Below are 12716 nucleotides of genomic sequence, written 5' to 3' on the forward strand. Positions count from 1 at the left end.
CATTCCTCCACAGCCAAAACAACATGTGACAGTGTGCTGTCACATATGCACATGTATTGGCCAGGCATCAGCCAAGAAACAAATGTGCATCACTAATGATACCCCTCTGCCTCCAAAAAACAGGTCATTCACACCTAAACCCATGAGCAAATTTCTCCTCGACTGCAGCATGATTAGCCATAATCGATCAACAAGTCATCTTCTGCAAATGAATACTGTCCATCCTCAAGCAATAGTGGCAAAGTAGCATAGTGCCATGGTGTAACAGAGATGTAATAGGGTGCCCAAAGAGATGACCACAGCCCCTCACACCATCTCTCTGGCTCTCAGCTAGCACTGTGAGATCAGCAGGAACTGAAGATACTAAGCACTCGAATACCATGCCAAGCCTGTTGTTGAGTTATCCAGATTTCAGCCAAATTAAACAGTACGCAGTTTTACAGGACTACAAACATCTGTTTTCACAAGGTGTCCAGATCATTAGCAGCTAATTCTACATCTCTGCTACATTCCCTGCCATATGCTGGGGGATAATCCCAGCAAGTAACAGGGATTTTCATCTCAAATCCTAACAAATCTGCTCTGCAAGGGTTCATGGTTTTTCTATAACACTTACTAGATAATGCCTCTCAGCTGCTCCTCTCTGCTCTCTTCATACCTTGCATCTATTCTCTCACAGCACCCAAAGGCTCCTGCAACCTGCCAGGGAACAACTAACAATTTCTTCATGCCATCCTAGAAAAAATTTCCCTGCCTTGCCAAGGGTAAATATAAAACACACCTCATGGATAAACTCACGCTCAGGGTGTCCCCTCCCCAGCTAGCACTGCCACCCGCAAGAGGTCTAAGGCAGGAGAGCCACGTGCACTGCACAGAACCCTGGAAATTTCTGTCCATTGTTGACTGGAGCAGCCTTCTGCTCTCATCAGAGCTCCCAGTTAGGGCTTACGTGTCTATGCCTGTAGCAAACGGCATACAGAGAGCAAAGGGAAACTATCTGGCTTTATAAGAAACTTCATTAACTAAACATCAGAGATATTTGGGGCACTTTGCTTGGCAAAACCAGGGTGTCTACATTGAAAGCTGTGATGGCACTTCTGTGGCCATAACAAATGTGCATATACACAAACAGAATTCAATCTTTGGCATTAAGCAACAATAACAACAAAAGTGGAGGTGACGGCAGTACTGACAAGAAGACAAGAGATGGACTGCTCTGGAGCCTAGGCTGACTCCCTTCTTCAGGACATAAGCAGAGGCAGCGTGAATCTGTCACATTCCCCAACCTGGCTGCACCCCTTCTGTGCACAAGGGGGTACAAAATCTCAGTTAAGCTTCAGTCTCTTTCTTCTTTAGCAAGGTGTTGTCTGTGCTGGACTTTCTGACAGACCTACCACTTGCTTCAGCACCAGAAGCATCTCCTGAACACCAGGTGGGAAGAGGAGCAGCTATCAGCAAGAGCTGCGTGTGTTTCCACCCCACAACAGCAGTAGACCTGAAATAACCTTGAACAAATCATGGCAGACCAACCTCGGGGCAGGGGGGGGGAGGGGGGAAGAGGGGGAGCAGTGAGGACCTAGTGGTTCAGTCTCCTGTCAGCCCTCGAAGAAGCAAACAACATGAGAAGTTCATGCAATCCCATAGCTTCCACGTTAGCCATGAATGGTGCTGCTGCTGGCGAGGACAGACATACGGATGGGATATTTTTATCACCTCTTCATTCCCATCCCTGTCAATCCAAAACAAACTTCAACTAGTTAGGGGTGGGAAAGATGGTCCACAATGAGAAAAGGATTCCCTGGCTCGGATCACCACTCGATACGTGGATACGTGCCACTGTGGTGGCACAGCTGCATCAATCCTGGCTTCCCAGCTTCCAGTAACCTTTTCAGACTAAAATAGCAGACCTACTGCTTGCTTTTTAGCAGCTGAAGAGCAGCAGTAAACCACATAAGTATTATGTAAGATGATCTTTTTCTAAGTATATGTTTATTGTGCACAGAGGAAGTGGATTTAATTACAAACAACTGGAAGTTTTTAAGAGTCTGGATTGCCCCCTTACTCCCTTTCTAAAAACTTAGGCTTGGCAGCAGCTTTTGGGTTTCATTGCAAGTCTTCTAAGTATTTCCTTGGAAAGACTTTACACTTGGTCCCAGGCAAGAAGTCAAAATCAACATTTAAAAAGCATGCCCTGCATAATTTCCAGGATTCAGCAGCATTAAGGTATACTTATGGAGGCCAGGAGGAGAACTGCTTTTTGTGCTTTTTGACTTCGTCCATAAAGCTGGTCTTCAGACAAGGAAGTTTATATTCCAAATAATATTTTTAACTGCATGCGGTCAAGTACATAACTTATCAGGCCCTTCCTCATCCCCCTCCCAAAATAAGCCTGAATGGTAAAAAATATCTTTATAGTATTTAGTGTTTGCTTAGACCTCTACTAGAAGCAACAGATTATCAAGCCTTCTAATACCGAATACTTTGATGGCAGAGAAAGTTTGAAATAACACTTTCTTAAACTCCTTTGTACTAAACATGGGAGTAAAGCTCCAGTTTGGTCCTGATACTCAGGCTCAGTTGGGTGGTTCTGCACTGAAGTGGATTATGCCAGATTTCATCGTGTGTCCCAGTTCCTTGCTAAGGGATGGAGTGCTGTCTGATGGGATGGCAGCACACAGGTGACTCACTGTTCCCATGGCTGACACTGCCCTTGCTCGTTTGAATAATCCCATTGAAACTGCTGGGACTGCTGTGGAGCCTGCAAACCTAAAACTGCTGGTTTGGTCCAAAACCCAGGAATTAAATTTCACCCATTTCATCTATTTGCTAATCAAACAGGCCTCTGCAAATTGCTTCTGACTTTCCAATAGCAGTGCACATGGCGCTTTTAGATACAAGGATATATGCATGTTTAAGGACTATCCACTCAAACTTCATGCTGATTTTTGTTTTGGGAGAAACACAGCAGAAGGAGTGTTTTCCTTGTGTATTTTTTAAAAAAAGCACTTGAAATATTCACATTTTTCTGAAATACCTGCAAATCCAGCCCTCCATCACTCACCTCCTAAAACCACAAAATGCTACAGACAAGATTAAACTTCACAGAAGCTGAGAGAAATTAAAGCACAGGCAGTGTTAAGGCATAAGGCTTAGCAAAGAAAATACCTTTCAGCTTTTACAGTCTAAAAGGTATTTATTTGTGTTTTTAATATGAAGAGAAAAAGCAGGTCTACCAAATTGTGGAGGTAAGACAGGGAAACCACCAATAGAGTACTTCACACAGTATTTTTCTTCCAAGCAGACAGTTTTAACTGGTATTTATAAAAATCAAAGTCTGAATGCAGATTTCCAGTTCACAACAGCATGCCCTTCTCCTCAGTGTCTCAGTTCCCTCCCCTTGTGAAGTCCCAGTCCCACAAAGCCTCCAGGCAATGGAATTGCACAGTTTTTGGTGTCCCAGTCAAACCACCATAAGAGAAATTAAAGCCAGAAAGGACTAAAGTGGTCACCTTCCTCTGATGCCATAAACTGCTCTCATACAGTGAAAGACAATATGAGAAGCTCATAGAGTAACACTAAGCGTGTCTTCCTAGGAGACTGCAGCTGCACTCCCTGAATGGTACTGAACTGAGCAGATGCAGCACAAGCATCAGTTAAGGCACTCACTCATACACTGAAATTAACATTACAGCTACTCTACATTCAACCAACAGGTATAAGCCTAGTTGTGGCACTGCCTCACGATTCACTTCATCATACAAAAGAAGAACGAGGTGAAGATGGAGTCCCTTCAGTCTCAACAGGGATGAAGAAGACAACCTAATCCCTGTGATACTCTGCTATTTTTGCCCTGATAAAAAGAGAAAGGACACTTAAAGCAACAGTAAAAACGTAATTCTGAGATTGCAAAGATGAGAAAATAAAGCTGGGCTCTCCACAAGCATATACTAACTAGTCCTAAATGAAAAGCTTTACAACTTTCTTATAAACCATAAAGCTGGAGCCTGAAAAATCCCTTCCACCAGCCTTTGGTTCCTGTGAGTGCTGGTACACAACACACCTTCATCAGCAGCAAGATCATGGTCCAAATTGTTCTGGTGTATCAGGGAAATCTACAGTCTCTGCAACATGACAGGAAGAATTTATAGTTCAGGTTCAGGTTTGTGGATGCCCCAACTACCCCCTAACCTGTGCTGATTGGCCCAAGGGAGTAGCATATGCCTCACAAGTTCCTCTGCAACACAACCTGCTCTTCAGCAGTCAGTATCAGCAGTCAGTATCAGGATGAGATTATAGCCAAATTCCAAAACCAAATGAATGCTCCCATGTTTGAAATTGTGCTTTAAAATGAAAGCCTCTTCAATGAAAATCCACATAAAAACTCTTTTCCATTCCCACTCACAGAGAAGTCGACCTTACACATAAATCACTGTCACTTCACAGGAGAAGCTGCAGGGGACACTTTCAGGAGCAGCTCCCTCAGCTCCTTCCCATCAGCACTGTGATAAATCCCATGCCATCCCTGCATGGGGCATGCAAGAGATGGGTGAGGGATTGGATCCTCCCTTCATTTGTTTTTCCACTGAACCTGATGTACTTCCTTGAGGTCAAAGTCATGAAGCTGCAGAAGCTTTGCTATGTACAAACCAACCTGTGTGAAGCTGTGCTGGGGTAGAACCACATGGATTTGGTTTCTGAAAATAGTGCTGAATACATCAACAGCCTAGTGCCAGGCTCAGCCTTGTGGGACATGCCAGGGGATGGGAGACTGTAGGGTTTTAGTTGGTTTGTTGTCTATTTCTATATATAAATCCCTACTTGTAAGAAGATTTAATTGCGCTTAGGATGAGGAAAATGAGAAAGAATAGTCCTTCAGCAGAAGGGACCTTCCCCCCCAGCTCTTCCTACAATTTGGAATCAGAATTTAAGTGGGTTTTCCCAGGAACTTCAGCATTCCCCTCCTCTTCCAACACACTGCAGCAGAGACAGGAGAAGTGACTAAACAGAGCAATACTGTAGATCATAAAACTGCATCTTATTCCTTTTTATGAACTCACCCATCCTCCTCAGCATCCACTTCCTTTGCCTGGCAAAATAAACAGCAACTTTCTGACATCTGTTTAACTTAACACCCTCTGCCTCCCCACGATCCCCAATGCAGAGAAGATTTATCAGTTTTCTTTTCTTTTTAGTGACATATAAATCTCATAAAATGCTGCTCAGACACAGATACTGTGGATTTCCTTTGCAGGGGGAACACGTTAGAGGAAGTAAAGAAAACTTCATCTGAGCTATTTATAAAGCATAGATAGCTTGTTCCTCACATGCTTTTCTGACCAGGGAACAATAAGTCGTGGAGTTCAATTTCTCGTCTTGAGACACATGTTTCAGGTCTGAATATCTAAACTATTAGCGATTTATGTGCTTGGTAACTGTGATTTATGACAAGTATGTGAGCTGTCCTCACTTCAGGGGATTGCCACTCTTTTTTCTTGCTGTTTTTAAATTAGAGCAATTAGAAGGAAATTCAGTGAAATCATGCATGTTTGTGAGTAAGTACACTCCCAAATTTAAGAGAGCCAGGGAAGAACTGCATGTAATTAGAACTAACTGCACTCTTTTAGTGTCTTTCCTCAATGAACAGGAACACACCTTATGGACATGTGTGAATATCCATAGCACACAGAAGGGTCATAAATAAACTATCAACATGTCTGTTGGGATGACTATTCATCCCTCTTTTTATGATATTACAGGCTTTAATCAAGCTAGGATTGCGGGCTAACACGTTTTCCAGTACCTTGCTATACACCTGTGCCTAAGTGGAGCTCTAGAAGCCAAGGTATTGTCTGCATGAGGCTGTTCAAGGGCAGACAGCACTGGAAAGGCACCAAAATTTTGTGCAAAGGTGGCCCACACTTCCATGTAAGAGCTCACCAAGACACAGAGCAATGAGGCATTTGCTCATGCAAATACTATGAAGCCCACCCTTTAGATTCAAATGCTGTAGCCAGGATATCTCTCTCCTTCTGCCAGGTCCTACCCTGCTGGCTTGAAGAAGTGAGCAGTTATTTATGAGGAACACTCAAAGACCCCAAGCCCTTCCCTTGCAAAAGACAAAAATATTCAGTGCTTTCTAGAAAAGCCTCGAGGTTACAGGAGATGCCAAAGAAAAACACGAACAAATCACCAGCTAGTACAAACACTTGTAGCAGTAACACTTGACACCAGTTTCAGCAGTGTCACTGGCAGACTAACAGGCTAAGGCGCACATGAGCCCCTCTAGTTTTGCATGGAAATTTTCTGCAGGATAATGGCACACCTGACCATGACAGCACAGTGTACATGTGAAGTCAAGGCGGGATGACATTCTACAAACTCAGGAGAGAAATTTCTCATCCCTCCTTCCCAAGGAAGCCATATAAAGAACAAAGGTTAATGGGGAGGGGCTGGGAACCAGCAAAAAAAAAAACAACCAACACCCAACAAACACCAAACACACAAAAACCAGGGAATGCCAAGTAGCCTGCCTGTCTTCTTCCTATAACATTGTAAAATGGAAGAAGGAGAAAAACTACTTTTCTAAGTGACCTAAAGCATAGATGTGCCAATGCTGAAGACATTACATTGTTCTAAGTTTCAGTAAATGTTGACCAAAATCCCATCAGAGGTCCTGAGCGAGCATTGCCAGCATACTGGGTAAAGCTTTGTTAAAATTGGCAAAGCTTTCCAGTATTTTTGTTCAGGCTGAACACACTACAGACCCAGAAGATCTCTGTTTACCAACACTCTATCCCATAAAGTGCATTTTGTATACTGTAGTGGGAACTGAGTAGGACTCATCTTGCAGAAGCTCTTCATTGTAAAGGAAGACCCATCATTAGCTAACACCTCCTAGTGTCTACAGCAGGATCATCAAGTCTGCACTGGAAAGTACTGGGCAGATGGAAAACACAGCGATTCCCATGTCCAAGTGTTCTTGTAGTATCTGGTAATTACTGGGAACCCTATTGGAAAATATTGTAATTCCTTCACCACTAATGACAGTCCGTTTGGAGAACAATGGTATACTGCTGCCCTGTGAGCAGCTACATAGTGTGCAGGGGGCAGGTTGTAACAGGGCTGCTTCACTGAACAAGATACTCGCATCACAAGCATCCCCTAGGACAGAATCAGAAGTTTTTGGTTTTACTATTCCTGCTCTTCTTAAAAGGGAAATTAAATACCAACTTGGTATGAGATGTTTAGTGTCAAATATCTTGTTCTCAAGAATCAGGAAGCACCAGGCTAAAGGTTCCCTCTACGTTTTTACTCTGTTCTGTACATCTTTTGCACAATCTTCTAATAAGGATCATATATTTTTTCACAGGGTGTATGCCCCCGCCTCTAGCTCACAATAGATGGGGCACAAGAAACAAATCAGTTTTAAGCGAATGAAACGATTGTCAACAAGGGAGTTTCACCAAGTGCTTGAATATGTGCCCCTCCTCACCTGCCTAATCCCCAAGAGTATCAGGATAACACCACACTCTAAGCAAGTAAGACAGGGAATCACAAGAGAAAGGGTATCTTGTGGGATTTGCCATTAAATGCTGCCATGAAGAATCAGACCAGCTGCATCTTGATACAGAGCTGCCATCAGCAACTGGGCAGCTGCAGTTTCCATAGCGGGCACCCATCTGTGCTTCTCACTCCCTCAGATGCACTTCTGAGCATCTAAAACTTACACTGCAAAAACACTGAGTGTTCACAAGCATGAGGTCCATGCTCTGAACACATGAAGTGTTACTAGGAAAAAATTAAAAAAGGTTGAGCACTACAGAAAAAAAATAGCATTAGGCAAAGACCAGCATTTAAAATCAGTGGTAGCTTCCAACAACTGTAGCTTTAGTCTTTGGTGGCATTTCTCTTTCTGGCATCCACTGAAGAAGGAGAATGATACCACCTCATTTCACTGCAGTGCTGTGCACTGACATTTATGAACCATTCAGTCCCTGCAGTGATCAGTACTACAGAAAAGCCCATGAGGAGTTCAACAGTTCTTTATTCAGTACAGGGTACGGATGGTGTGTCGCAAATAGGGCACAGGGTGACACATTGTATGAGGAGGATAAGAATATTGAATAGCTGCCCATTCACTGCACAACATCCGTCTTGTGCCCTGAATGAAGTACCAGCCCTGTGGAAAAAAAATACAATGTAAACCATACAAGACAGTCTTTAATTATATGGTATGGAAGGGCTTACTAGGCAGCATACACACAGAGAGGGTGACTGTGGTTAGCCTTCACACTGATATTTCCTAGTGTTTTAAAGTATGTTTTTCTTCCTGTATAATATATTCCTTCTATAAAAACTTCAAATTTGCATGCCATATATTCGTATTTCTACCAATATAAATATTTCTGTTAGAAACATTTTTATTTAAGCACTGATGTAGGTAAGACTCAGAACATTCATAATTTAATTGTAGTTTAATAAAAATACCTAAGATAAGTGCATGTATCTATCTCGGCATATCAATAGACATTTCCTTTTCAATAAAATACAAGTACTTGTTACATGGGTGAGCTTGAGAGAATGAAAAAAATCTAAGTACACAAAGACTGGCAAAGCAGCAAAAGGAGACCAGCCCCAGCTCACCCTCTTACAGCAAACCAAATCACAGAAGAGGAGGAAACCAACACAAATTCACCAGGAAAGCTGAGCAACAGTTTTGGACAGAGTAGGGTTTTGTTGGAAAATACTAACTTACGAAAAGCATTAAAACTCTCAGGTGGGGCTACAATTCTTGTTTTCATATGTTTGTTGTAAGATAAAGAATACATTTATGTTGAATTATACTTTAAAGTTTAAAAAAAAAAAAGACCCTCACTATTACCGGTGAGGATGCACATGCATGGAACTGTATTATTCCAAACTTTATAATAATTGCTCCCATAAGCTTTCAATTTTAGAGCTAGGATTGTCCTCAAAAAAAAAACCAACCCCCATGCACAGAAAAATCACCCTCCAATACCCAGTAACCCTGTAATACTCCAATACCCAAGTAACCCTGAACTTGCACCACATTGCCAACATTAACGACTCTAATCTTGAAGTTATGACTCGTACAGTACACAAAACAAAATCCAATGAGATTACACCCAATGGTGCATTTGCCTTGAACAAAAACAAAGCAAAAAACTACTGTATCTACCAAGTCAGATAACTGCTTCAAAACCAGAGATTTTTGTACTACTGAAATCAACAGAAGTTTCAGGAATCAGGAATTTACCTTACGTATCTGTGGTGACGAGAAATACCGAAAATCATGTTACAGGACATAGAGATATCCACTGAGTAACTACACCCATGCACTGCCCATCCCTGAGTGCTCCGATAAAGTTCTTTCAATAAGAGGAACTGTAACACAGGAACACAAGTATTTGTTGTGCTAAAGAGCATTAATCTGAGTAATACTCAGAGTAACAGGCTAGAGCATATAACTGTAAGGTGTGTTACACACACACACTACAACATCAAACCAGAAAACTGTGACTCTGTGCATTCCGTGTATTCTGTACAGCCAAGCATGCAACAGGGAGAAACCAGGGTTGCAGCCCATGTACGTTAGCTAATGCAGCCATACGTTAAAAACAGTTTAGTGCTGGGGACAGATCAGACCTGTAACATCAGTACATGTTTAATTTAAATTCTGTTACACTCAAAGGAAGAGCTGGCATCTGTGGTCTCCTTTGCTGTCTACAACAGCAGTATGCTCCTGCAGGAACGAACATATCAGCCTAAAAAGTTGGGAGCACAAGAAACCACAAGTAGCTATTGCAGTTTTGCCACTGAGCCTTCAACCCCAAGTGAGAAGACATCTCTGGCTCTGCATCTATTCAGTCTTTTCTTCCTCACCCTAACTCTGCTCCTTGGAAGAAGACTCAGTTGCAGCTTTAAATCCCAGCAGGACGCTCCTGCCCTCCTCATGCAATATAACTCTCCTGAACTATCTGTGCAATCCATGAGCATTCCAGCAAAGGCTCAGCACAGAGACACTCAGCTGTGGCAGCAATACCTGCAGATTTACATAAAGTATAATCAAATATACCCCAAACTTCTTATTTCAGTTTAGAAACTGAAAATTCACCAAGTAACAGTGAGAGTGGAATGCAGGGGAGAAGCAGTGAGGGAAGGAAGCTAACTGGAAAACTGACAGTCCCTGTGCAAGGAGCAGGGAAATGTGTCTCTTTAGGCATCCCAAGATTTACAAGAGGGCCAAAAAGTGACTTCCTGCTATTCAAGTCAAGGCTGAAATATAATAAACCACTGCCAGCATAACACTGACTCACATCCATCAGATTTATAAATCAGTACTTTGACAAGGAATGCTCTGTTGGCTTCACCATGCAAAATTTTAAACTGGTAAGATACTTTTGTCTAACCCACTAGATGTTTAACAACACTACTGCAATAAACACTCCTGTGGCACAACATGCTAGAAGCAATATTATAAAACAGGCAACTGAAACATCACAAATACAGCCGCCTATCAGATACCCTTTGGGACTCAAAAGGCTTGTAGATTAACATCAAAATTGGCCCTACTGGTTTTTTGTTAAGCTACAAATTAAAATCAGTTCTCACAGCTCCTTCTTCAAGAATTTGTTCACCACAGAACAAACCAGAAGTACATTTAAAAAAAGACAAAATCTCAAAATACTTAAAAAAAACCACAACAAAACAAAACAACAATGCCAACAAACAAAATTTTACCCAAATGGTAAAGTACCTGCAGCATAACCATGTTAGAGGTGTGATTTCTTGCCCACACAGTCCCAGCACAGAAGCTTTAGTCTTTACACAAGTGATGCTCAACCCTCTCCTCAGAAGTACACCTTTCTGAGCAGGCTTACACCCATACAGCTACAACCACACCAAAAGAAGCTGTGCTTCTAGAATAAAAACTTTTACAACCAACTCTCCAAAACCTGTGTCCGGTGCTGTTTTCTAAAGCTCCTCAAAGTTCTGCTCCTCTATTACAGGCTACAAACACATCCAGGGGCTAAATCTCACCATTTATCACAGATGATACCACGCACACCTCAGGGGTAGGACGCTGAGACCTATTTGAATCAATGCTCTGAAGTTATTTGAAAACATTCTCTATTATTCCAATAAGTGCAGAGTTCAGCACTCCACTTGTGCAGGGCAATCTCTGCTCCACCTGCATTGTATCAGGGGGAGCAGAAACGTTTCCAAATTGCTCAGACTTACCTGAAGGCCAACGCATGACTTTCTATGACCGTTTGTGTGGGGGGTCACACACCACACCAGCTCACACATCGCGCAAGTGGATAAAGAGGCCTTTCTGAAGGCCCCTTCCATGCAGAAGCATCTCCCACCCGGGAGCACTCACAGCCCAGGGCAGAGAGCGCAGCGCAGTGATGGATTAAACAAGCCTCAGCCTTAGAGGCCAAAACTTCCCAGTGGGTATCTGGGGAGGTGGGGAAGGGAACTACAAATTAACGCTCACAGGAAAACTTGGGCTTTCTCTTTACAGAGCAACTGCAGCAGCTCAATGAGCTCTCCTCCTGCGGTCCTAGTGGGTGGCTTCCTGCCAAGCAGCAGCTTAGGTAAAGCGGACACAGCACCTTTGTGGGGGCAAGCACCTTCAGCAGGGTGAGGAGCGCTGTTGCGGGCAATCCTCCCTCAGGCCGGCTGCAGCCGCAGCCGCTGCCACACGCACGGCCGAGCCCCGGGGTCCCCCCCGTCCGAGGAGCCCCTGCCGCAGCCCGGGCGCGCTGAGGCGCTGCCGCCCACGTGAGCGCGGCCCCGGCCCCGCCCCGGCCTCACCGCGGCCACCGCCCACCCCGCGAGCGCGGAGCTGCCGGGTGCGCGGGGCATCGGTTGCTGACAGCGGCTTCCGGGCGGCGCCGCACCTGCCCTGCCGGGCCGGGCCAAGCCGAGCCGAGCCGGGCCGAACTGAACCGAACCCAACCGAACCGAACCGAACCCGGCCGAACAGGGCTGCCCCACTCCCGCCCTCGCTCACCCAGCAGCAGCAGCCGGTGTGTCTGCTTGTACTCCCGCTTCTCCGCCTTCAGCGTCTTGTCGATGCTCTTGCTCCGCTTCTTGTCCGCCCTCTCCTTGGCCAGCAGGTCCTGCCGTAGCCGGTGCCGCACCTGCGGGTCTCCGTGATCCGCTGCGGAAGGGGGGATGTCCGCCTCGCCGCGGCTGCCGTAGGGCGCGGAGGGGTGCGCGGCGGCCAGGCGGGAGCGCAGGCTGTAGCACAGCCCCATGGTGCCGGAGCTGCCCGCCTTACCGCGCCGCGGGCATGCTCTGTGCCGGGCAGGGCGAGGCGGCAGCGCCCGGCGGCCTCTTCAAGTGGCCCCGCTCTGCCGGGCTGCGGTGTCCCGTCCCGCCCCTCCCCTCGGCCGGTCCCCGCGCCGCGGCCGGCGGCCACACGTGACGCGGGCATGTTTACCGTATTCTCTGGAAAGCGGCCCCCGCCGCAGCCCGGCGGAGGGGAGGGGTACGGCGGCCGCACCCCCGAGTGCCTGCGGGCTGGCGGTGTCGGTGCTCCGCTGAGCCCGCGGAGATGTTGGTCAGCACTACCCATTTGCAGCGCCGCAAAGCTCGTCCCTATCGCTGGGTTGATATGTCACTGAGTTCCTGGTGAGGCTCTAGCCCTGTGTCAGGAGTTGAGGTGACATCCAACCCCAGCGATG

At 45.3% G+C, this 12716-nt stretch overlaps 1 protein-coding gene across 1 annotated transcript in view; it reads right to left on the reverse strand.

The window, feature by feature from the left end:
- The window catches only part of GNAS (GNAS complex locus), a 158500-nt gene extending 146163 nt beyond the window's left edge, over positions 1–12337 (reverse strand). Inside the window, exon 1 of the mRNA XM_034066664.1 lies at positions 12041–12337. Within this exon, the coding sequence (XP_033922555.1) occupies positions 12041–12287 (247 nt within the window). The 5' untranslated portion in view covers positions 12288–12337. The remainder of the gene's footprint in view (positions 1–12040) is intronic.
- Positions 12338–12716: the final 379 nt, after the last annotated feature.

This window comes from Melopsittacus undulatus, chromosome 10 (genome assembly GCF_012275295.1).
Source record: "Melopsittacus undulatus isolate bMelUnd1 chromosome 10, bMelUnd1.mat.Z, whole genome shotgun sequence".
In the NCBI taxonomy this organism is placed as follows: domain Eukaryota; kingdom Metazoa; phylum Chordata; class Aves; order Psittaciformes; family Psittaculidae; genus Melopsittacus; species Melopsittacus undulatus.